Source organism: Anas platyrhynchos, chromosome 5, assembly GCF_047663525.1.
Source record: "Anas platyrhynchos isolate ZD024472 breed Pekin duck chromosome 5, IASCAAS_PekinDuck_T2T, whole genome shotgun sequence".
Lineage (NCBI taxonomy): Eukaryota > Metazoa > Chordata > Aves > Anseriformes > Anatidae > Anas > Anas platyrhynchos.
Genome location: NC_092591.1, coordinates 55,529,020 through 55,555,668, shown reverse-complemented (window position 1 = coordinate 55,555,668; position 26,649 = coordinate 55,529,020). Strand labels below are relative to the sequence as shown.

Sequence of the window (26,649 nt, the reverse complement as noted above, 5' to 3'; positions counted from 1 at the left end):
TTAAAATGTCGTTTCTGAATTTCATATCAGAATATTGCATTCCTTGAATTGTTTCAAAACATTTAAATATCTTGGCCTTCACGTTCCACTTAAATCAAATTTGGAAAGATAGTTGAAGAATCACCAAACCACAAATTTCTTTTTCTTTTAATGTAATTTCAGTATATGAGAATGATTGTATACTGAATTTGTCAAGATAAGGTGATGTCCAATCAGCTCCAGCTAAAGTTCTTTTCATGACCTAAATAGAAATTAAGACTCAGTTGGGTTAGAAGACTGTCGGCATTTCTTACTGTTTCTGCTCACATCTCATGGTAATTGTATAATGATAGCCCTCTGGTGGGAGCCACTCTAATGCTGACATTCAAACCTGTAGTTTAAAAGCATTCAAATGAGATGTTCTTTGTGCTCTTAAATGGCATTAACTGCCATTATGAGTAATAGCTCAGCTGATTAAATAGTCTGGATACATGATATTAGTACATCACACTTGAGTTTTCATGTTTTCTTGATTTTTTCAAAGAAAAATACTTATAAACAATGCAAAAGCAACTCAGTTACCTCTTCATGAAAATCCCACTCACAGTAGTGAAAATCCATTGTAACTTTAGTGAAAAACAGTATGTTGAATCACCAGCAATTTCAAAAAAAAAAAAAATAGTTTCACTATTTATTCACTCTTCTGTGAGAAATCTCTGCTATTACTAACCAGAGTGGGGTGTACCAAATAAATACGTATATAATGTTAGAATTGTATCTGGAATCTGCTCATATGTTCTTGCCCCTATGGTCTCAACACCTCTGAATCATGGCTAATTTACTCCTGATAAAGATAGAGAAACATCTCTGCTCCCTGCACAGGAGAGAAGGGCATTGCTTATAGTATGAAGTTCTACATAAGTTCAGGTATGAGAAATAACCTAGATTAGTTGCAAACTTGGATATCCATGTGACAAAATGCCTTCTCTAAACTACTAGAACATGCCTCAGTATTCTGCTCATTGTATGATGTTTTATTGATGACAAAGTTAATTGTTCATTGAGAACTTAACCCAGAGAAAAGGTATAGCTGTGATAAACCCTACCCATGGGACTTCACGTTGGACTTCCTTTGTTCCTCCAGCCTAGTGTGGTTGCCTGTGTAGTCATTTTGTACCAGCACCTTCCAGAGACAGGTCCTCCTCTGGGAGGAGAGGTCTCCAGCCTTGTAGCAACAGGAAAATCTCTGCTATTTTCACACACGTCTCAAAGGAGGCAAGTTCAAAGCTTCACTGATTGCAAATGAGGGTGCACCTGAGGCCCAACCCATATATTTTGAAAAATTATGTTGTCTTGCAATGTGCCGAATGTCCCCTATTGCTATAGAAGTCAACAGAGGTTGGAAATGTTCAGGAGCACCAACCTCTGCAATGCACTAACCCAACTTGTCCTGATCACCTGAGAGGTAAGTGTACAGGACAGGTATTTCTGAATGTTCTCTGCAATTTTGAAAGGCATTTTTGTTTGATCTTGTTGGTACTATAGCAGTATAAACATATCTCTTTTAAATAAAGCATTTTTCTTAGAGTTGGGCTGAAAAGACTATAACAAAATTATCAGTTATACAAAATGAGAAAAAGTGAGACCCAAACTAGCTAGTGCAAATTCCTGAGAAAGTCCATTTACTACTTGTAAATCTGTAAATCACTAAATCTGATATGCCAGAAGCAATGGAGAGCTGTTTGTGACAAGATCAATGGGTCAAGGCAGAGCAGAATAACTATGCAGCAGAAGCCTTGAGTTGTACAATTATCAAAGGATGTCAGTAAAATGTTACCCAATGACAGGCTGTTATTGGGGGAAAAAAAAATGTTAGAGAGTTCCCAGCAATGCAGACTTGCTAATTCTTTAATGGCAACAAGCATTTTTAAACAGGGGCAGGATCAAGATAAAGGGATCCTGCCCAGCTTGGAACTAATGCATTGTGTGTAGAAAGGTTTACTTGATACCACAGGAGGGTCATTTCTTCCACGTGTTATACCTTAGTGACACATTCAAGCTATGTCAACCCCATCTCTATAATTGGTTGCTAGACTGAATCTTTATGTCAAGCAAACTCTGTCCTGTACACTCTGCAACTCCCTGTCAACAGCAAATTAAGCTCACAAAACAGACCTTGACCCTCTTCCCAATTTCCTTCCATGACACTTGGCAGTCGGGAGGCAGTTTTTCTTTCGTTCATGCTATCTTTCCAATGTAATCATTATCTCCTTCACTCCCAGGGAATGAATCATTCTCCCTGTTGAAAGTCTCCATTTTTCTTCAGCTCAAGGCTGTTTCTCATGGATTGTCTTGAATCTGGTTATGCTAGTCTAGAGTCTATTATTTTTATTTTTTTTTAATGTGAAGGACACCTGAAGTTAGTTTTTCCATATGAATTCAGACTTGCTCTGAATGTAAAGGAAAACACTGATGGCACAAAGATATTCAGTGAGGATTAAAACAAAACAAACAAACAAACAAAAATGTTACTTGGCTGTCGTCCATCACAGCGTGAAGGGACCAGCTGAGGCTGTAGCACGTGTAAACCAACAGAGGCTTTTACAGTAGCTCATATTCTAATGGTACTGTGGGCCTCTAAGCCTATATACCCACTTCTATGACTTGTTCTGATGCAGACTTTCTTGGGAAAGGTATGGAAGGTATGGACACCAAGCTTTCCACCACATTTTAGGTGCCAGTTAACCCTCCAGTCATTCTGTTCATTTCAAGTTGAACATGTAGATGTCAAAATCTGTTTGTGGCATTCAGGAACTAATTTGGGGTTTGGCCTCCTCAGTGCTTATTCGAACCACAACCCATCTCTTCATTCTATGCCATTTTTTTATCTACAGACTAGATACAAATCACAGCCACTATCCATGTTTGACTGTTTGCAGTTACTGGCTGGCATGTCACAGGTAGTTCCATACTTAAATCTGTGGTTTACATGGTCATTTGCCTTGTGTGGGAGGTGTCTCTTAGGCTTCCACGGTGCTAATAATTAACCATTCATCTATGAAAGTTGCTGAGTTAAAGTACATCCAGGTTAACAACTGGAACTGGTCTACATTCACTGGTGTAAATGTAAATGTTCATGAAGAGGAGAAAAGTTTGATTCACCTGTGCCAGGTCATGTGTTTATACTACCGAGTTTTCCTGGGGATGTCCAAGCCTTTGTCTTGCAAATCGTTGTAGTTAACATCACTTTACATCTCGATTGATGTAAATTAAGGACATTGCTAGGGCAAATGAGGACAGACTTTTGTTTCTCTGAGTAAAATCCTACAGTTTTAAGCAAAACTCCTGTTAATCTTCAAGAGTTACAGACTGTGCAAAGATGCAAAAACGCCCAGAGGAGGAGCCCTCTAGCGAGCTGTTAATTGGTGGGTTTTTTTTTTTTTTTGCAATTACCTTTTACTTTTGCGAACCATTGTCAAAAAGCTGGCACTCATAAACTGACAGACAGTGATCGCGCCAGTTTAATAAATGTTGTGTTCTGGTTGTGTTAGTGTTTTCCAAGTTCTGGAGGATCTGCCCATTAGTAAATGCTCATCATTGTTCATGTAGGCATCTGTCTAAAAGGTATTTACGTTTGAGAGTCTTTTGCCATAGCTCCCCTCTTTCGCCAGCAAATACAAGCCAGCTTTCTCCCCAGGCAATCTATCCTACCTTTGATGTTGCACACTCCTGAGAAGAGTTAAAGGTATATATTGCTGATTTTAGTATCCATTTGCACTTAGTTTGTAATTGTTTTGAAGAGTGGCACTAGGACCTTTGCTGTTTCTCCGAACGTGGAGCCTATGGCATTAAGTGTGGATGTGAAAGCCTCATGTGTCTTGAATACTCAGCGGATCTAATTAACAGGTAGAATCGCACCCTGGGTGCTTGAAAAATTGCCAGACACCATAGAAACGAGTCCTTAAGTCCCCGCACCATCTGCACTTTCCTTTCATTGTGTAGGTCTCATTGAAACATGTTTTTTGACCATTCGAAATTCATTTGCGTTAATGGAAAATTCCTGCCGATGCTTTTCCTTTTCATAGGAAAAAAAAAAAATCATAAAATTCTTTCATTCGGTAGTGGAAAAAAAAAAATAAATCTCTCAAGCTTTGAAGCAGTAACGAACCTCCGGGCTTGCCTCTGAATGCGGGTCTTTGACTGGCGTCTCCACAACCTCCCCTGCCAACTTCTTTACCGGGAGAAGCAGCTCCGCGCCCCCCCGGCCCGCTCCGGCAGGTAGCTCAGAGGCGGGCGCCCCGTGCCCGAGCAGAGCACCCCGTCAGCCCCCCCTCACCCCGTCCCCCCCGCTCCTGCACAGTGCCTGCCATCGGGACGGGGCCGGCTGTTACCTGTTCGCTGCCAGTCGGGACGAGATATACCCGCCGGGGATTTGGGTGATTATGTATCCCCAGAAAAAAGAGCCGTGGATCATGCCAACTGTTTCGGGATCCCAATTGAACTTCGCTTTCTTCCAGCGTAAGGGACGGGGAGAGAAGGAGAGAAACAGCAGAGGGAGGCTGTCATCGGGCCGGTATAACGCGCGCACCCGCGGCAGCTTCGGCCCGGGGTGCGACCCTCTCCCCACCGCAAACACTCCTCTTGCCCCCCAAATTCCCTGCGCCTCCTCCTGACCCCAAGCTCCCAGCGCCTCCTTCTGCCCCCCTTGTTCCGAGCCGCTTCAAAGCGAGCCTCGGCATTTGACGCCTTTTCCACGCAAATCCTTTCATCCCAGTGTTTTCAAACATTCCTGCACAACCTCCCCGGCTCCGTTACATCTGCTTGCGGTCGGTTGTTCGCTGTCCTCCTTCCCCCTCCCCCATAGTTATTTTACGAGATAGCTGCGCTTTTCGAGGTTGTGTGCGACAAGGGGAAAAAAAAATCCGCCCGTAAATTGTACCGCAAAAGGGCTTTGGGCTGGGAACTGAAAGGGAAAAATAGGAACAGTCGGTAAAAAGCACTTCCCCTGCAGCAGTGGGATGCGAAGGGCGGCGGCGGGGCCGGGCAGAGCCGCGGGGGGACCGGGGAGTGCCGCAGGGCCGGGCCCGAGGCGAGGGAAGCGCCCCGAGAGCGGCGGAGCCCGGCTCGGCTGCGCTCGAGTGCCTGACCTGGGGCTGGGAATTGTACCGAGAGGCCAGAGGAGTTACGAGGGAAGGTTTCCCACCTCTTTAATAATTTTTCCTCCTCGGTGTATGGTGCTGTTATTGACCATGTCCACGATGGCCACTCCCAAGTTACATCGGATCCCGAAGGAAATGCAGAATCCCAGTCCACTCATGATGGCAATGATGTACCTCCGGGGCAGCCCGAAGCAGGTACAGTCGCAGAGCGGGGCTTTCTTCTCGGGCACTTCCATGGGTTTCCCATCTTCCGTCAGCTCGATGGTGTCCCCGGGCTTCTGCCTCTTCTCTAGGACTCTGCCCGACACAAGAAGGGAAAGTCAAGCCCCGGCTCCAGCCCTGTCGCCCTGCCTGAATGCACGGCTACCTCGGGCAGCCGGAGGCTTAAGTTCACCGCTCCCCCCGCCCCTTTGGCTGGCTTTGGTTCGATTTGAGTGTTTACTCCTTGTTTTCCGTTCACCTTCAGCCGTTCTTCAGCTGTGACCTGTGGGAGTCACGATTAGTCATCCCCAGCTCCCCCCGCCGCCCCGCCGCCCCGCCGCCCCGCCGCAGAAACCCAGGGAGGAGCTCTAGCTGAGAATTGCTCATCTATCATTAAAGACTTCTGCTTAAATATGTAGGGCGCATTAAGAAGACATCATCTGTAACCACTGCAGAGGCGCCATGTTGGGTAGCCCAAGAGGCATAGGCTGGAAACTAAAGCAGAAGATCTGGAGAAGCTTTTATTCTCTCGTTGCTGTACTAGAAAACACCAAGGGAAACGAGCTTGGTGTGCGTTTTGTTTCTGGTCTCGGAACAAAAGAAATAGTAACAGAAGGGGTAGGGGAGGGCGATATTGCTACTTATTTTAGATTTGCAAAATGGCTGTCACATGCAGTGAAAGAAAACATGACTGTCTTTGGAGAACTGACATCTCCGGAGAAGTCTTTGCAAAAGATCGCATCTGCTCAGCGACACGTTGCGGGTGTGTGATCGCTGGGCAGGTTTCACCTTTCCCGCTCAGCTCTAACCTCGACCTCATCGCTCCCACTTCCTTGTTTTTACACGGAATCCTATCTCCGAGAAATCAATGTGCAGGAATCTGAAGGGAACCGGTTGTTTGCAGCCATTTCCGATCAACAGAAAAATACCGAAAGAAAAAAAAATAAAAAATAAAAAATAAAAAATAAATAAACCACCAACCCTGTCATTCACGAAAGGTAACTTAGAACATTGCGCCTCTTCTTTGGTGGAAAAGCTTTAAAAACATTGTGTGGATAATACGAAAGATCGGGTTTATCAAGCAGATACCCCGTGCTGAATCTCTTAGTCTTCTTTTGCAGTCACTGAGGTGTTTAAAGGACAGAAACACTAACCACTTCCATCCCAGCTCCATCCTCTTGAGGAGCGAGTACGTGATCATTTCCCGACACTCGGCACTCTCCTGGCACTGCCCTAACCCCGCTTTAAGAGTGTTTTCTCACCTCAGAGGTTCTCCTCAGAGGAGCTTCTTTTTGAGGTTAACTTATCCGGCTAATGGGGCAGCAAGAATTAGCAGAATCAGGCTCAAAAGGTTCTCTGTGTTTTGGAGCAAATGCAGAGATTTTCGCTAATAGCTACTCATTTGAAATCCTGACGATTTTCTCTTTGCTGGGAGAATTATTTCCATGCTTTAAGACCGCATCTTATTTTTACTGTCTTAAAGTTGTAAATAAAATGCAGCACAGTGCTTTTAAGTTAAAAAATTCGTTTGTGTGAATAAGGAATGATGTAGAAGTGTCTTCTCACCGAATGGACTTATCTGCGGCAAGACGCTAAGGTGTAAGGGACGTGAAAGCTATTTTAATTTTTAGAATAGGAAAAAAAAATAGTTCAGTCCTGTGCCTTGAAAAAAAAAATAGTGAATGGTGTATTTGTTTATTAACGGGGTAGTTCAAACGGAATTTTGCTGCAAAATACAAATCCTTTTTCCATTACTCACTGTACGATATAAAAAACAGTACTCATGTTCGTTTGTTTCATTTATATTTTGTACAGTCTTTTAGGGGGAAAAAAGAAAGTTTGTTTCCTTAATGATATTTTTAATCAGCTTCTCTGATTAACTGTTATTCCTTTTTGTTTTTCTGATTACTGAAGATGGTTTAAATAGGATGATGACATGTATGTTTTTCACTATGTTGTTGTTGGGTTTAGTTGTTCTTTCAGCTTTTCAAAATTGTACCTTTCCTGCTAAAATGAAAATTTTAATTTTGTCTTATCTCTTCGCTGATATTTTCCCTTCCCTGAAAATGGCAGCAGAAGTTGTGACTCATGCTGTGGACCAGCCTTGTGCTTGTGCCCAATACTGCCGCATAGGTATGGAAAAAAGACTTTTACGTGACCTACAATAGGCAGATAAATCCGCAGTTAGCTTTAATCTGTAATTTGAGAAAACTTCAGGGTAATTTCTGGCACAGGTGGCGATCGAAAATATATTGGGTTTTCACAGGCTATTCTCAAACGTCCTGGAGGTCACTGAAGTCACTAGATTGGATGGGGTACGATGTGTCAACTTTAGTACATACCCCTTTTAGGGATGCGCGGATTTGTGTCTGTTTATCTGTGTATACAGACCTTAAAGATGGTAGAAACGTGTACACACAGAAATACAGTGATGCTTATGAGTTTAGCAATTGCAGTTGTGCATTACTTGTAAGACAAGTGGATGCTTCTCAATGCAGATGGATAAATAATTAAACACATCCATCTATATGTTTCAGCTTCAGAAGAAAAAAAAATCGTTCGGCTATCAATTATTTATACATCTCCGTGTTTATCTTCCTCTGACGACAAATTACACAAGGGACAAGACTAATCGAAACTCGGAAAGATTATTATTATTATTTTTTAATGACTCGTAAGGGCAGCGATAGAGATCCCGCGACTACACTGCAAAATTAACACAAAACAAAAATACAGGGAGCTGCTGTCTGCTGATTATGATTTGAAATAGGGTCCTGTTTTTGTGCGAGAAAGATGGGGTAATCCTTGGCTACATATTTACTGACACCATCTACGAATCAGATAGACAAGTTACGAGGGTGCCATATTGAGAAGCTTCAGCACTAGTTTCCAGGATCCAGATTATATCAGCGCTATCTAAACAGCTCCCAGCCCCTCCGCCACTAACCTCCCCAAAGCATACCTCTTCATCCTCCTTCAGCAGCTGACGGTTAAGAAAAGCTTCCGATTATTTCTAGCAAATAGGCTCCTATAATAGATCTCAGTCTTACCTGTAGAGTTGGCCAAGCGATTTTCCAGCAAAATTCTTCAATCCCTCCTTGCCAGGGGTCAAAATCCTTTGTTTTACCGACTCCATTCCTGCAGGGGTGCTCGCTGGATTCTGCTCTGCTCTGGATAGGGCACCGCTACGAGCAACGGTGGTTCATATTGGTTTAATCTCGTAACTTTCCCCCCCTCATGAAATGGCTATCAGTGCACCTCCGGGTAAAGGGAGAGGGAGAGAAAGCGTGCGCGCGTGTGTGAGAGAGAGAGGGAGAGGGAGAGACGGCGTGCGGAGCCGGGGGGGGAGAGGGCGAGGGCGAGGGAGCGCGCGTGTGTGCGGCAGCGAGCAGGAGGCTGAGTGCGCCGCAGGCAGCCCCCGGCTCTCCCGGCAGCGTGGAGTTGCGAGGCACGGTCAGAAAGTCTCCTCGGCCCCGCGGGCTTCAGAGGTGGCGGGCTCGCGGCGTGCCATGCCCGGCTGGGAGGGGACGGAGCCCCCCTCGCGGGAGCGTTTCCAAGAAATCTCCGTTTGGCGCTGGCGTTTTCCCCGGCTGTAAAGCCAGAGGGGGAGGGGTGCTGTTGGCCGCGGTAGGCAGGCAGGCAGCCCGAAATTCCCCCTTGGCTACAGCCGCCGGAGGGCGCGGAGCGCCGGCCCGTGCGCTGCTCCCGCCCCACCGCCCACCCGCGGGTCGCGCCCCGAGGCGGCGGCGGCCGAGAGGCACCCCCAGGGCGCTGCGCCCCGTCCTTCAGCACCACGGACAGCGCCTTCAGCACCGCAGACAGCGCCCAGCAGCACGGCGGACAGCGCCGCGCCCCTTCAGCACCGCGGACAGCACCGCGCCCACTCCGCGCCCCCGCCCCCGCCCGCCCCCCGAGCACGGGGGGCCCCGGACGGGCCTCGTGGGGACCCCCCTTTCGCCCCGGGACTTGGGGTGAGACAGGGCGAGCATCGCTGTTCCACCGAGCGCGCAAAGGACATGGCCTTCGTGCAGTCCACCGCGCTTCTGGGAGCAGGGCGTTAGCTGCAAGTAGTACTGCTCTTGCTATAAATGGGTAACGTCCATTTGGAAGGTGTATTTATCTCTATATCCATATTCGCTTGCACAGCTTATTTTATATCACATTAGGCATTCCATAGTGACCGCTTTCTCTTAAGCACGTACTATTTTCATATCTTTTGTATCCTCTGCATTTCTGCGTTGGAATAGGCCAGTACAACATCTAGACTTGATATGTGGTATTTTCAGCACTGGTATGAGTGTGGCATATTCTGACAACACAGTTTTCTTTCCAGAATCTAACAGTAATTTTCTGACTTTAATAATTTTACACTAGATTGTAGAAGCAAAGCATATTATTTCTTTCTAACTCATATACATTATATTTCATACTAATCTTAAGGTTTTGGTACATTTGTAAATTACAAAAAAAAAAAAAAAAAAAGTGTAACTTGTGTTCTAAACAATTTTTTTTCCCCCTAAAATTATTAAGCTCCTTCACTTGCCTAAATTTGACAAACCGTAAACAGCATATTTTCAAAGTAAGACTCCCCGAGGAAAATGCGTGTTGTAGCTGCAGTATCCTAAAAGCAACTGCTCTTTGGATTTATATAAATATTTTTTTCTAATGTTGCCCTCTGGTGGAGGGTTAATGAAATTTTACAGCAGCAAAGCACGTTTATACATAAAAGGCCAATTATTTTAATACTGAAATTTCCATAATGACTAATCTCTGTAGAATTTCAGCATTTCAGAATTGTAAAAGAACCACAAAATAGTATAATAGCAAATATCTTAAAAATATATGTAATTGAAACGCTGCTAATTAGCATCATAACATAGCGCTGTTTTCTACATCATGGTAGTTACTGAATGTGGTTTTCAGCATAGTTTTCTGTATGGAATCGTTATTACCATTGCACTGCTGAAAGAATTTGTTTTCCCAGTACATGCAAACCTAGACAGTTACATAAGCAAGTCTTCCCAGTGTTTTGTGGCTCCAGTGTGCCATTGCAGATGCTCAAAGGAAACCTGTGTACATTAGACGGGTTTGGATTCCATAAAGCAAGCCTTTCAGAAAACTACTGAGCACTTTTTTTTTTTTTTCAGCTGGAATTTGAGATCGTAAAGTCTGCAGAGCAAGGGTGTTTCATTTCTTTACACGCTACATACAAAAAAGAGCTCTGGCTCTCCTTTAGAAAGCTCAGCTCTGACATTGGTGCCATGGCTCAATGTAGCAGCAGTAATTATTATTAAAATAATAACATTTAATAGGTAAATTATGACTGATCTGGAAAAGAGAAATAATCTGTCATACCAAATGCAAATGGATTTAAAGGCCAGATAAAACAATCCTGTTTATAGACACTTAGTGGAGGAGAATGAGTCTTTACTTGTATGAAACATGCAGAATAGCAAATAACCTTGGGATAGTAAAATGCTGTCGTGAATAGGCTGCTGCTGTAGCCATTTGAAGCAGAAATTTTATTACTATTACATACTATATCCAGATATTACTGAGTCACATCCTGATCCAAGTCAGCTGTTCTGGTTTCAGATCAGGACTAATGAGAATAGTAGAAAGTGAATGCCAGTAGTGTTGTAGAAGATGTGCAGATGTCAACTTTTTAATCATTATTTATTAGTTATTTAATTTTGGTAGAATAAGCTATTTCTAGATGAACCAATGCATAACAATACATGTTATCAATATTGTTAGCAATAATTATTTCTATAATGAATACCTGTCACATACACAATCCTCTCACAAAAGGCCGAATTCAAACTCAATTGAAATCATTGTGAGTTCTTTCCACTGGCATCAGGGGCAGGTAAAATGGAAGAAGATTCATCATGCAGAAAATTCTAGTCTGGCTGTCACTGCTAAATGGTCACCAATTGCCCAGAAGCAAAGAAATTCAGTCAAAAGCCACCCAGTAAAAAAACACACTTTCCTGAGAAAGCACTAAGACTGTCTGTGGGATATTAATATAATGTAATGTAATGTAATTAATATAATATAATATAATACAATACAATACAATACAATAAGGTATGATGCAATAAATATAACAAATATTATATAATGTAAAGTAGATCCAGCAGAATGCTGCAGATGCCTGTAGTTTTTCACATGGGGCAGAAAGCTGATTGTTTAATCGTGAAATCTTGTAATTAGATAAAATTCTATTTGATAAGATTTTCTTTTTCTTTTGCTTGTCTGAGGGCCAAAGGACTGAGTCCTTACCTTTTGTTTCTAGAAATAGTCCCTTTATACAAGTTTCTGACTGAGCTATTTCAACAAATTAAGCAAAAAGAGATGAAAAATTATAACTGTGGTTGTTCGCTCAGTTTTTTATATTACCCCATATCTAATCTCATTTTTTTCTATAATAACCCTCTGAATAGGTTCTAAATATAGCATAATCCATTTAGAAGACTACAAAATCTACACACCAATATACATTTCTCTTCCCTAAGATTTAGTTTTGCTGAAGCAAACTACACCCAAAGCTAAAATTTTCATCAGTTATACATTCTGGTAATTTAAAAATGCAATTTTCAATTCCATTTTTGACCTTACCTTTGCTGCTGATACACTATGGTATGAATTTTCTCTTTCCTAGGTGTCAGGCACACAGAGGTTCCAAATGTATATATATTTTGTGATCCATTTTTAAAAAATTATCATATGCTTATCACTTTAAACTCTTATGATTACACACATTCAAGCTAAGAGATTTTGTTTTCCCTATCAACTAAAAGGCAACACAGTACTGTTCTTATTGATATAGTCTTGACTTTGGAAATAAATTATGATTGAGAAATCTTAGTTATGCCATTAAATGTATGTCTGTAATGTTGAGTCGCTTGGGACTAAGGTAGCATAAATATGCCTCCAAAGTCATGATTTAACTCCTGCTTCTGTTTATGACAGTTATCCATTGAATCTGATGGAATTTGATGTCACCTTCAAATAAATTTCTTACTTTCTTTGGGACCATGGAACTGCAAAAGCCCAAAGCAATGCCAAAATAATGATCTTGCTTGTCAGGCCACAAGGAACAGCTTCTTCATTTGTTGTTGTTGGTTTCTTTCTTTTTTTTTTTTTTTCTTTTTCCCATAAACATTTTTTACATAAACTATTTATTGAAAATAAATATTCAGTCAAGATATTAATTGTTTTAAGCATATAAAATATTAGTGTTAACTGTAATGGCAATACCTACATTTCACATAATCCAGGGTGTGTTCGGCTCTTGTGTAGCAAGATCAGTTTTCATTGTCATATTGAGGCTTTTGCTTCAGCCCTCTAGTGGTAAAAGCCTCTAAAGCACTGGGTGATACTAAGTTCTCATGTATAACTATTCCATGGTGGGAAATTTTTTGGTTACTTTACATCGATTTATTTATTTCCTCTCTTCTTCTATTCCTGTTTAAAACCTCATTTGTTTTTTAATATAACAACTAGATTTGAAATAAAAAATCTAGTAAGCTTTCATCCGATAGTAAATCCTCTTTAAATTGTCAAAGCAATGGTATTGGTATTATTTTTTAAATGTTTATTTATTTATTTATTTATTTATTTATCATAAGTCTGTGGAGAAATCTGACAGTGTAGGATATAATTAATCTTAAAAGTAGATGTAGATGCTTATCTTTTTACCAGATATTATAGGAACATCTGTTCCTTTGAATTCCTGTACTGCTCCATGAGTTAAATGCAAAGGATCCCTAAGGACATCAAGCCATCTGTCATGTTACGCAGACAGAAAGGCACCTACCTCGGGGGGTGAAACGGAGTAACAATTCTCTCAGTACTCAGGAAAGCTATGCAACACTTGGTGAGTGGGATGCAATTACCCACAATGAAACCAAGCCAAGCATTGAAGCATATTATCCTATCTTTTATTAATATGATGGTTAACGATCTTTTATATCATTAATCTATCATTATTTTATTGTTCCGTCTTGTCCACCATTGGACTGTTTAACAGCATAGGCAAGGCTTTTACACAGGAGTTATAGTCAGGTCTGTTTTCACTATTTTAAAACCTTAGGGCAAATGTACAAACTGAAGAATGGATTATGGGGCCTTTTATTGCTGGAATTAGAAAATCAGAACCATCTTTTCTAAGGCTGCAGTAGTCCTCTCTTTTCTGTTGACATGTCTCTTAGCATTATTTTAAAACGTATTAAGAGAATTTTGGGGAGGTATTGCCGTTGATTCAGATCACGAGGTACACAAATGTGAACAGGGCTCAAATCTATTATAGACAGTCATTCAATAGGCTAGACATTTAAAGAGATACCAAAAGGAAATTCACATACATCGTTTGATCAGGAAACTATTCCTGGTGGAATAACAGACAAAATTAAATAAATAAATAAACAAAACAGCTCTTAGTAGATATTTGTAAAAGAGTTGTGTTTAGTATAACGGGGAACTGACATCTGAGTTTGTGGGCTGATTCATGGACTATAGTGCTGGGTCTGGGACTGATCTTGCTGCCTGAATTTGCCAGTCAGTTTTTCCATGCCTCAATTTCTTGCATGTGAAGGCTGGTGAACAATTCTTTGGGACAAATATTGATTTATCCATAGACTTAATTAAATCAATGTATATGAAATGCTGCATGAGAAAAATGTATGGAATTTCTATTACATGTAAAGATATTTCTCCATGGAGAAACTCATATGTAAAACTGTAATTAGTAAACTACATCCACAAAGCATAATTTGCTGGTGATACAGACAGGCAACACATTTCATCATCACCACTAGGCTGTGCCAGAACAAGTTCCAGTGATCTAAGGGCACTTGTGTATTTTCAGCTGCTATGTCATCGCTCTTCTATGTAAAAGGATATTGAAACAGTGCATAACTGTAGCAATAATAATAATAATAAGGAGGAAGCATATGTTTTTAGTTTATATTTGGGGTCAGTGGAGTCTTGTGGAAAGGTACCAGTGATTCTCTTGCTTTCTCAGGAACCAGGTTTTTCACAGAGAGCAACTTCCATTTGTCCTGTATTTCCTTCTTGCTTCATTTCGTCACAAGCTGACAACCATCACAGGAGTTCAAGACTGAACGTGATCATATTTCATCTCTTTAGTTTCTGTGGAATCAGCCCCATATAGTCATCTCTAATCTGGATCCAAAATAGGTAAATTAAGGAATCTGATGGGGTTCTTATGTCTTATATTCACATCTGCATTAAATCACGCTAATCCAAGATAGCAATGCCAGCATATCCTCAAATAACTAGTATTTTCGTCAAAGGACTCTCATAATTTTATTTATAATATAAAATCAAATATGAACATCAGAGTGAATGTGTACAATTTTCTGAGGTTCCATTTACCTGTCTTCAGCAATCCTAGCTTTCTCCTACTTCCTCCTCACAGCAGGACCTATTCAGGACATATGTGAACTCCAGTCCTCCCCTGCATGTTCCCTAATGCTTTCCTGTCAGCATCCTTAGTTCCTGTCATGACACCGGCATGCCCTTTCCTCTCCCTTATTGTGTTTCATTTATTTTTCTATACAAAAATGCTTTGGGTAAAATATTTTTCTGGAACTTGTAGGGAACTCTTAACTCTGGGGCTTCAATGTTTCTGGCCTATTTGACTGAAATAGGTTCAAAGTGTTGACAAAGGGAAACTGACATAGTGAATTGTGCAAGTCTCATTTCATTAGAAAGCTAAACTGAAACAACCCGCTATTGATGTTTTTGCTTTTGTTGATCTCAGGTCTCAGTAAGAGTGGAAGATGTCCTTGATAATACTTCTGAGAAACAGATCCTTTGCTTTGTATAAATCACAAAGGTCTCACCTCTTTTATACAATAAATATTTTAAAAGATAAATACTAGATACCTTCTTAGGACAATATGCCCATGCATCTGAAAGCATAAAAGTCTAAGTGTCCTTCTTCTTACCACAAGATAAAAAGGAAAACCAAAGACTGTAAAAACTGTTGACGTAATGTGAGCACAGAGAGGCTATTCCTGTTGCTGTGTTGAGTACCTAAGATGTTTCTCCTCCCTCCAAAACATTAGAACAGTACATAATTCAAGATGACAGGAAAACCTGTGCTTTATTTTAGGGCACTGCTAATGAGCTCAATGGTGATTACACTGTGTTCCACGGGATGCAGGGAAAATCAGGGTATCACATAGCTAGCTTTATGCCAAAGCACTCTACCAATCCATTTCAAAACATCTGTGATCTCTAAATGTAACTAAAATATCAACTTCTCAATTCAGATCCCTTTTATAAATGTCAGAGGGAACACCTTCAAGTTTAGACTTCATATGCATTTCATTTCATTTCATTTCATTTTATAATCTGTCATTTCAGTGTAAATATTTCATGTCTATTTTTTTCTTATTGTTTGTTATAAATAAGTCATCACACGTCTGATGGATTAACTACTTGATGCCACTGGAGGAAGCTGCAGCTCCAAGTGTGCTGCATAATGCCATGGGGTGATTTTAGCTTTGACAGCTATATTACAGTGGCATAGCTCTGGCAGGAGGAGGCTCTACAGGTGCAAGTTGAAATGAGCGTTGTGCTTCTGGACCCTTATTTTACATCTTTCTTTATATATATATAAACCTTCTGCCCTTTGCAGGCCCAAGATTTGCTTATCCATCTCTTAAGTTGGCATGTTAATTCTGAAAGCCATAACACACTTCTCTGCCATTTGGTTTTCAGCCCAGCAGTCCTCACCTCAGCAGCAGACACATATGGGCCCATCACCATGGACTTTTGCTGCATCACATCTGATTTTTACAACTCATGTTCTGTAGCTGAGGAACTTCCTGGCTACTCCTGTGATAAAGACTTTCTGTCTGCTTCCACCATCCAATGAGCAGTTTTTAAATGCCCTATTTTTTCACAGCTGTAGAATTGATCAGTTTTACCATTAATGCTGCCTCTGTATGCTATGGTGTATGAGCAATGGATCCCACTCTGTTTGTCAAAGCCAATACTGGAGTGTGGATAGAAAGATCTTATGAGACAGTGCTAGCTATTTTGTTTTAGTGCTACAGATACTTCTCAATACATTAGAAAATAACAATTTAAAGGAGAAAAGACAAATATCAAAGTCTCTGCTTGGGCTATACCCCTCCATAAGTCATCAGGAGGCATGTTTCTGTGGAGTACCAAGAAAGGAATTCAGGATTTGGCTTTCTGCATGGAACTAACTTTAAAGTGCATGTTACATTTTACCAGCAGGCTATCTTTAGCTAAGCCCCCCAGACAGTTTCACATCCTCTACAGTCTCCTTGCAGAAGTGATGCTAGTTCCTCAAAAGTCCTCTCACCATTTGGTTGTTCTAAAGCCCTGCAGAGGAATGCGTATTTCTTAGATACTAATCCTGCTTTACTAATGAAAAATGTGCATTACGCTACAGCCAAGCAAAGATCAAGACTGAGTTGTGTATAAATATGAAAGAATATGAGCACAGTTCTGTTGCTGTTTGCCAGATGTCCTGAGATCACACCCTGGGGGCTGCAGCTAGGTAATTAATTTCTGCAACACATAACTTGTTAAATTTAGCTGTTTGTTTTCATGTTCTCTCTCACTTAATATTTTCCTTCAGTTCCAAACTGTAGGTCTTGCTTTATATAAAAACTCCAATAAAATAACCAGGGTTATTTCCAGAAAAAAAAATAAAAATATATATCTAAATTCACTTGCACTGATCTGAATCATGGCATGTGTTTTCTACACAGATTAATTTTTTCCCCTTATCACAATAGACTTCTAACTCTTTTGGTAAGGAAGGTGCAAGCTGTACGGAACTGGAGGCTCTATCTATTATGTCTGTCTTTCTGTATTTGCCAATGAAAGGGACTGGACAGTCAACAGTACTATGCTCAGGACAATGCTTCTTCCACCCCACTTCCCCACCATCTTCAGGTCCAATGCAAAAAGTCACCTTTAGGACTAGATTTGATCAGGTTTTGTGTACCTTCAGTCTTCAGCTTCTCTCTTGCAGATTCAGCTTCCCAAACTGGAGTCAGGAGTAGCAGCTAGAGCAGTTAATGATTTCCTTTGTGTAGAATGCTGGTGGTTTAATTTTAGTTTTGTTTTGTTTTGTTTTATGCATTTATTTATTTTGGAGTGATGTATACATCCATTCAAAGTTGGTCTGGGACTGCCAATTCATTCACACCTATATCTTGGTATGTATTCCTTTCTTTTTCAGTGTTTTCTGAAGGGTTGAATGCATCAGAATCATTACAGTGTCTACCTTTTGTGGCCTACGGAATGACAGGGTTTTTGGACTTTCTATTATAAATAATAATGTAATAATCAAAGATCTAAAATAACTATGGATCCCCAAACTGAATGGCTGGGAAAGGAGTAGTCTCTAAAAATCCATTCTGTCAGTCACATCTTTTTCTCTTCCACATTTCCATTTGCTGCGAGGCCCCATGGCTCATGGAAACACCTTTCCCTGGAGGTGCTTATCTTTAATAAAAATCTCCAATGAATCCATGAGTTCAATCAGTCTCACATTACTGCGTCACTCTCGGCCAATTGAGCTGGTCTGCTCGCACAGACAAGTTTTCTTGGCAAGCTGCCACCTTCTTTCCATTTATGACAAGCATATTAATCACCCTCTGAATGGTGCATGCTTCATCATCAGTGCACATCATAAATCACTGAGAGGTACTTTTGCATCTGGTTAACATTACACCTAAGGACTTCATGCAGCACATTGCTGTCCCAGTCTACACGGGCATCTTTCCTTCACTCGTGTCTTGTACCTTGAGTAGTGTTTTCCAAAAGGCTTCATAAATCGATTACTTGTCTTTCAAAAGCTGCCCTATACTCTGCAGCACTTTTAATAGACTTCAAAATGATCCTCATTAATCTGGCTTCACTAAAAGGTTGGGTGACCAGTTATACAGCCTGAAGGAAATGGGAAAATATGACTAGTGAGGGAAAGAAAGAGCAGGATTCTCTCCTGAGCCCATGTGGGGTACAGAGAAGGTCAGACAGTGTAAAAAAGAGCCCAGGTTTCTCTACTAAAACTTACTTTCAAGGAACATGATCTTAAATACAGTAGGCCTTTCTCACAAGTTCTAGCATTTTTGCAGGAAATCTCTACAATGATGCAAGTTCTGGAATTGCTTTCCCACACCACAGGCAGGTTATCAGCCTGAAAACTTACTATGACTAGGCATGTTGTGGGGGGCAAAGCGGGTGTCTGTGTCACATAAATTTCCTCTTTTTCTAAAATGCTCTATGCCTCATCTAGTTCCCATTTCCCTGTAGTAGGAAATTCTTCTCCAAGCTTTTTATTAATTTAGTCCTCATTATTTTGCCAAAGATCAGGGGGACATAAATAGAAAAAGATCACATTCAAAATTGAAATACTTATGAACTTTTGATCATGTTGCTAAACATTTAGGCCCATTCTGATACTTGTAACAAATACTTAAACAAAGTTTAACGTCAGCAGTTTTCCTGCCATTCACTGCTCCAAGAGGAATCAGGTTCAGAAATTCTTTGTTCCCTGTGCATCAAGAGGGAGGACTGAGTAAACTGAGCATGCGTGACCTGAGTGTTGGAACTGGCAACTCAGTCTTGCAGAACAAGACGGAAGATTGAGAATCTCAAGAAGCAGAAAACTTGTTGCCTTTGATGATATCAAAAATAGTGAACACTTCTGTTATTATTATTTTAAAATATTCCCCAAAGCACACTTAATCATGCATATAGAAAATCTTATATGATTTAAAGCTTTTTTAGTTTAAAAACTGTCAACACAGATTTATTTTTTTTTAATATCCTATCTTAGAAAAATAGGGTAAAAAATCTGGAAAGAAAGCCAAAAGAATCATTTCAGTTGTCAAAAATGGGTATTCAAAATGTTCTAATTCATTTCACTGTCATTTTTAATAGTACATGTGATGTTTGAAAGAAGCAACAGAAACAAATGAATACATCTTGATGAAGAAATCAGTTGAGAGTCTTCAAAAGAAAACTGTGAAAGCATGGTATTTTTCAAGGGCTTAGTTTTTCTGCTAGCTCTGTTCATTGCCTACTTCACAGTATTCAACATTAAAGAATATTCAGGGTTGGAGATGGACAGTTTTATCACCTGCAGTCATTTTATGTGATCCTTGGGATTGCCTGAATCAATAGACTTTAGAATATAAGCGTTGGTGTCAGTTTATGGTGTAATCCCATCTCGGAAAGGCAATCAGGTTTTGCCATTGATTTCAATGGCACAAAAGTTTTCATCTCTTCAGCTAATGCTGCAGGAGGATGGAGTTGTAATGAATATACATACGTCCTTAGTATCTGGCTTTTCTGAATTGTGCTTTTCCAAAAAGAGGAGGCTGCTCTGATGGCAAGCTATTCTCCAAAATGCCCCCCAGCTAAGAAGCAGAAGAAAGGATTGATGCAAGCATTTAGGCTGTGCACTGCCATCCTCGGAAAACATCCACCCCCTCGGTGGATGCCAACATGCTCTCAAGTGGAAGCAAGTCTCTCTGCACAAGTGTTAAAGGAAATAAGGGAAGACAAAAACGATCAGAGAGGAGAACCTAAGCCTGGTGAGTTTTTTCCTCTTAAGAAAAGGAAAGGAGGGCTCCATTTGTCAGCGTACTGATCCTGCTGCAGTTAACAGTAGCAAAGAGCAGTAGGCAGCCAGAAACTGCGCAGGAAAGGAGGAGTGTGAGAGAGGCGAAGCTGGAAACTGCATAGATGGAGCAAATATTTCTGCTGTTTGGAGATGTCTGAGCAACTGGTGCACTGATCGGCACGGCTAGCCATTGTCCATATGGAGAGGCAAACCCTATGGAGACGAGTCCTGTGAACAGCATCCAAGGTGGCATCTGCATTTCAACAAAATCTGTCTCTTTTTCTGTCCAAATGCAGAGACATAAAGCACGCTGATTCCACTTCACCTGACAGAAGTCTGCTCTCTGCATTGCAGCTAGCATGAGCATGCCATGGCTGGTTGTATCTGTATTGCTAGTTTTGAGAACAGACTTTTGGTAGGCCTGTCTTCATTTCTGTTAGGTGTTTGACATTTCACTGGCAAATCACGATGGTCTGATCAAAGGCATTAAAATCAAGAGAAAAACTCCTGTCTACTTCTTTGGATTGGCCTTGCCTTTGGATTGGTCCTGCCAGAGAAACGCTGGGACCACTTCAGCACTCTAAAAAGTAACACAGAATGTTTTCTTTGAAGACATTGATCCTGTAGCATTTGCTTTTCCTGTGCTAAATAATGTCAACCTTTTTCCAGGATACAGGCTTAATTATAAAGCTTCTGAATGACTGAGAATTTTGTGCATTTGTGCACAAATAACTGGCATTTATTTTGGAGTTAAGAAACTCACCACAATAACCTTCTAGGAAGTTGTAATTGTTCCTTCCACAAATGAAACTGAGAGTACCTAGCTCAGCATTTGCCCCATCCTCATCATACACACTAAGCTCTTTCACAAAAGTGCTTATTCCTGTGACTGTCTTTGTGCCCAGGAATGAGTCAGGTCCCTGGAAACAAGAGATGCATGAGTAAATCACTGGTGAGCGGTGGTGTATCCAGGAGAAGGGGGGCTGCTCTTTGCACAGGGAGGTGTGGGGTTACGCTGGATGGACGTCTGAAGCAGAGTTTACCCTTGCACTGGAAGTGAAGCAAATGCTCCAAATGCTTTCTTTGCATTTAATTTCTTCCAGCTGCAAAAGGAAGCCCACTTTTCCCTCCCCCTCAGAATCAACCTCTTGGATGCCCCATTTCAGTTCCTGTCTTAACTGCTAATAAAATTGGCTCCGCTCTCCTAGGCAGGGGAGACTTGCTGACAGACTAGTACTTACATTTAAAGGCTTATACACATCTGAGTATTAACAAGTGTCCATGTTTCTTTACGTGGTCTGGCTTCAAGCCTGTTTCTTGACTCAGTTTTTCTGTCTTCTCCAGTTGCTGAGCCATTATACCTCCATTTATTCACCCTCCCCTATTTGAAAATAAGGTTGTTAATAAGGACTTCATAGTTCCTTGCTAAAATCAGTTCCCTGTAAAGTTCAGCAGATAACTTTAGCGCTTGGAACTTACAGAAAAAGTACAAAGCAGGTTTCTTTCTGTGTTGATTTCCTCCATGTGTGTCACCTCCTTGAACTCCAGTCAGAGTAGTGACCCCATTAACGGTATTATTTTACCAGGGAGAGTATGTTCATTTGATGAAGAAGCTGAATGTTGTTCATTGATACATGGCAGCTTGGCACATTATGGCATCCTCTAATTAAAGCATGAGTCATCATGACAGGCTCGTTGTAGCCACAGAATAATTTGCTATTTTGACGAGTGCCCAACAACAATGTAATGAAAAAGCATTGAGCAGCTTAGTGCTGTACCATGAAACACACAGGATCTCGTTGTTCCCTCTCTCAGAGCAGGAGATTTTTCTATTTATAAATCTTTGTGAAAAATCCCTTTATGATGGTGTAACAGACTGTTCCATTAAAAATGAAAGAAAAGAAAAAAAAAAAAAAAAAAGTAGAGTGCTGGAAGGTTTGCTTTTTCCCAGGAGAACACCCCAGACACACCCCGCAGGATGATCTGTCATTGTTCTTTAGCCTGAACCTGCACACGCCAGTGGATTGAAGTGGCAGGAAACATCATTAACAAAGGGTGCTTTGAGTTCTTGGCCAAGACACAAGGAATATTTCTTGAAATGTTCATGCAGTTTGGGATCCTGACACACACACCTCACACTCTGCAGCATCTTGGGAGGATGCTCTGGAGGCACATGAATTGCATTTCTATTTGGGAGCCAGAAGCCCATGCAAGGAAGACTGTTAGCAGATGAATTGAAGTGTGACCTGGCACCTAGGATTCGGTGTCTGCTAGTACTGCCACTTCTGAGGAAGCCAAAAAAGCTGTCATGATACAGAAGCAATGCTATGTGAAAGGGGAAAGCAGGGAATCCTTCCTGATCGTAATACACTCACTTGTAGCTTGCTTACAGCAGCACAAAGTCTAGACACCTTGCAGCATGGAAATGCTGGTACTGCTGGTGGTCACAAAAATAACAGTTGCCATTATATACACAGTGAGCTGCATTTATGTAAATCTCTTGGCCCACCTACTCCAGCTCCTTTTTTAAATCTGGATTTCATAGTGAAATTTTGAATTCTTGGCCACATTGGAAAATGGTAGCAAAATTTTCATCAGTACAGATGGACTCAGGATTTTAGCTGAAGAATAAATAATATAGGGACCACAACCAGAAAAGAGGCTCAACCTTACCATGATTGTTTGCTGTCACTCTGCTAATAGGATAACGTCAACAGAAGTGTTTATTCAAGAGAACCCAAGAGCAAGAACATCTGTTGTGATGAGACTCTAGCAAGGCAGAGAATCCAGCCTTCCGTTTTTCATACTAAAATGTTCTCTTTGGAGTACTTCTATTCCTCCTCTTGAAACATTAAAAGAGCCACCTAGAATGCAGCCCATGCTTCTTGAACATAGGCCTCCTGTTACACTGCTGCAAGAACTATTTGAGACAAATTAGTAAAAGCCATCAGCACAAGGGATGCATGTGGCCAGGGGCAATCTGATACAGAACTTTTCCACTGTTGGTTTTCATTGCTGGAGATGGTATGGTCCAGATTCCTAGCCACATCAAGCATTTCAAATACACTCTGGCATTGAAAGAACACTGTGGCAGTGTTTAAAAGGCTCGTTTACGTAATGTCTCTTGACTAGAGTAGTTCTGCTGTCCCCTACATCATTCAGGTTGAAAACACTCTGCTAAATTCCCTCTCCATCTGGCTGTAAAATGGCAGGCCACTGGGAACACCAGCTGCTTCTTGCACTGCTTTGTTCTAGCAAGCAGCGCTCCGGCTGCAATGCCTACAGACAGTTATGGTGGGAGGCTGGAAGGAACACCTGGAACAGAGCAGGGACATTTGAAAATCACAGCAAGACAATATTGTTCTTGTTTTTGTACTTCCCCCCCCCCCCCCCTCCTATTGTCTGTCCATGCATCACACTGAGGCCGTGTAAATGAGCTCCAGGAGAAGGAAAGCTCTAGTGAGGAGCGATGCTTCTGTGTTACAGCCAGCTGAGCGACCCACAGTGGTGTTTCACTGAGGTTACTTCAGATGTGCACCCATGTGAACAGCACCAGAAGGCAGGGTTTTGTTTATGGTGTGGGGGTAGAATGCCCGTGTTATGGAAAGTGAGGGCTCACAGCGCACCACTGGAGCGTGGGCTGTGTAGGCGTTAGGGTGTAAACAGCTTAACACAGATGGCTGGAAAAAACGTATACTGTGATAGTTCTCATAGATTTCATCCATTCTTACAGTAGCATGTAAGTAGAAACAGGTTTTGTATGTATTTGCAGCTTGTTTTGTCATCATTGGACTTGTAGATCTAATTAATTCTTTAGCTGCTCTGCTCCTATAGCAAACCAGCTTTATAACTTGACTGTCCCACCTTTTGTTGTTTGGCCTTTAAACACAGCGATTTAAACCTGGCTGGCTAAAGGTGTCATTCAGAGAAGTTGATATTTCAAGTTAACTCCATGGTCTTTTACAGCCATAGCCTTTGGGCTACACACATTTATATCAGAGCCTGATACCAAGAGAACAATGATCGTCCTGAAAAGAGCCATCGTGCAGGCAAACATTACCATTTAAGAAAGAGAACCGTGCTTTTAGTTTAATACCTTCATTACAGTCTACAACGATTCAGATTAAATTACGTAATATATTAAAAAGCCACCTGAGTTTAAATCTCTCTATTTCTACTTAGGCTAGATAGATATGCAACATTTGACCACAGAATTACTGAGGTTTCTATTCATTTCTGGCAGCAACCGTTCAGTTAATGCACAGGATTGCTAAGTAATAGCTGTGGGCCTTTGGACCATCAAATGAGAAAGCTCAGTCAGGCAGCAGTTCGAACACAAACGTGTTTCTGACTAGTTAACAGCATTGCTGAGGAATTAAGGAAGAGTCATACACTTACTAAATGTTTTAGGTTGACTCATTTCTGACTGAGAAAGCATAGTCACTGGTTGCTGCAGGGGAATGTGCATATGTGCCTTCCAAAAATTGATATGGCTGCTGAATTTCACATCCTACTCAGCTCCCAGCAGATTTCTCAGTACACATGCTTATGTAAAAAAAAAAAAAAAAAAAAAAAAAAAAAAAACGCAAAAAACTTCCTGAGCTGCATCTGAATGATGTAAGTGTTGGGTAGGGACAAGTGATTATTTAAAACCAGAACAAGATTTAATTTAGCTCTTCCTTTTTAAGGATGCCTTTAAAGACTGCTGCAGAATTGTGACGACCCTGAGTAGGCAGAAGGACAGACAAGAAACGATATCTGTGACTGAATGACGTTACATTACAAAGTTATTTCCAGAATATTTGAATCATTGATATAGTAATGATCATTTTTTCTCCTTTACTGCTTCCCCTCTGTATAGGGAAGTAGGGAAGGAAGCGTTTTGATGCATTAGTCCTTTGTTCAGGCTGCATTAGCCCTCTTAATCCCATCTCTTTGCCATACCAGAGGTTTGGGACCCCCACCCCCTGCCCAGCTTTGTTTAGTAGCCTCTTTAACTTGTGCTTTAGTTACATCTGGGACTTCAGCTTGCAGGAGTTGCCAGTGGTAGAGTTATGCTGACCTGAAGGTATTTTCACTGTCACATCTAAGAGACTATTTTCAGAAATGTAGTTTTTGTTTTTGTTTTTAAAAATTTTTGAACAATCTGAGGCATGTTAGACAAGGTATTTTAAGTGTTGCAAAGCCCATGCATTTGAAACAGACATGAAATGTGCAGATTTCAAATTTTGGGATACTATTTCTTCCCAGGCTTTCTGTTTGTTTTTCTAATAATCTACTGGTGAAGGGGGTTGCTTATATAGTCCTACAAGAGCAGAAATATGCAGCATACAAAATAGACAAATGCCTGTGTTCAAAACGTTTCTTCCATTTCAGTACTCTCTACCATTTTTTGCATAGCATAAATAGGGACTTATTTTTAGAAAAACCATTTAATATGTGTAGCTGACGATACTGAGCAAATTAAATGCCGCCAACCACCAAACACTGCTGTTAGTACAAGAGAAATGACGTTAAGACTTCATAAGGGTAACTACAATTTTTGATCATGGAGACAAACAGGTATGTTACAGGATTTGTGGGTATCTGACAAATTTTCATGCCATTCTTATAAAATATAATTGTTTCTGGATGAAATCATATTCCCAATTAAATATCCTTACCCATTTGCCACAGGTTTCAGTGTGGACAAAGAGCCCATCTCCAAGAGCAAATATTGAATTTGCCTGAAAGCTTTTAACATTTCTATAATGCACAAATATCCCCTATGTCCCGCAGAGCAACAGCACCTCCCTTGATCTTTTTATTTCTATTCACTGTTTTCTTTTCCCATCTGTATTAATTATTCCTATTGATACCTAATTAAGTAACCTATCCCACCTCAGTAACAAACAATGGCAATAGCATAATATGTAATTACACCTTGCCTTTTTTTTTTTAGTGCAGATGAAATCGTTTTGTTCATCTCATGCATTTCTTTCATGTGATTATCTTAAATTATTATTTTAAAGTTCAAAAGAAAGCAACTATGTCTGGAGGGTGGTGTTGCCAGTTTTGATAATGGGGTTAACAAGTTCCAGTGTTAACTAGTGATGGCAAGTGATTCATTGTGATTTAACCCCAAGTCCCACACCAGTGCCACAATTAAAGTTTTAAAACATGTAGAGTTATCTATGAACATTAAGACCAATCGCTTGAAAAAATCTTGAGCTCTATTGTATTCTCCAGTATACATCCTCCAAGCTATCTAAGCACATGTGTGAACCACTCACACTGTGCGTGAAAAATGTGTGCGTGACTGAGAGCTTGAGAGGTCACCTCACGTCCTGATACCAGAAAAATAAAAACTGTATCCAAAGAATAAAGGAAAAAGCAGCCTGGATGAAAAATGAATCTAGGTTACCATGCTGTTTGTACCATACCTTAAGGAAGATGCAAGTACTCGATCTTGTTCACTGAATTGTGGCCTTCTAACAAAGAATTTGGGAAGCTACAATCACTCATGAGGTAGCTATCATATACGCATGCTATCTCAGCTGATGTGCACTGCTTACAATATATGCAGAACTTAGAACACATTTCCCTTGGTAATTAGTTTCTTAACAGAATGTACAGTTGGAACATGATAACCAGATGTAGGCTTTCTTACCCACTTTTTATTTT

At 40.9% G+C, this 26,649-nt stretch overlaps 1 protein-coding gene and 1 long non-coding RNA gene across 2 annotated transcripts in view; one reads left to right on the top strand and one right to left on the bottom strand.

The window, feature by feature from the left end:
* The window catches only part of SLC17A6 (solute carrier family 17 member 6), a 33,481-nt gene extending 24,429 nt beyond the window's left edge, over positions 1–9,052 (bottom strand). Inside the window, exons 1-3 of the mRNA XM_027459377.3 lie at positions 8,390–9,052; positions 5,183–5,435; positions 4,371–4,489 (exon numbers count right to left, since the gene is read on the bottom strand). Coding sequence (XP_027315178.1) covers positions 4,371–4,489; positions 5,183–5,435; positions 8,390–8,475 — 458 coding nt within the window. The 5' untranslated portion in view covers positions 8,476–9,052. The remainder of the gene's footprint in view (positions 1–4,370; positions 4,490–5,182; positions 5,436–8,389) is intronic.
* Positions 1–26,649, top strand: part of LOC101790603 (uncharacterized) — a 388,896-nt gene that overhangs the window by 140,697 nt on the left and 221,550 nt on the right. The window lies entirely within an intron of this gene.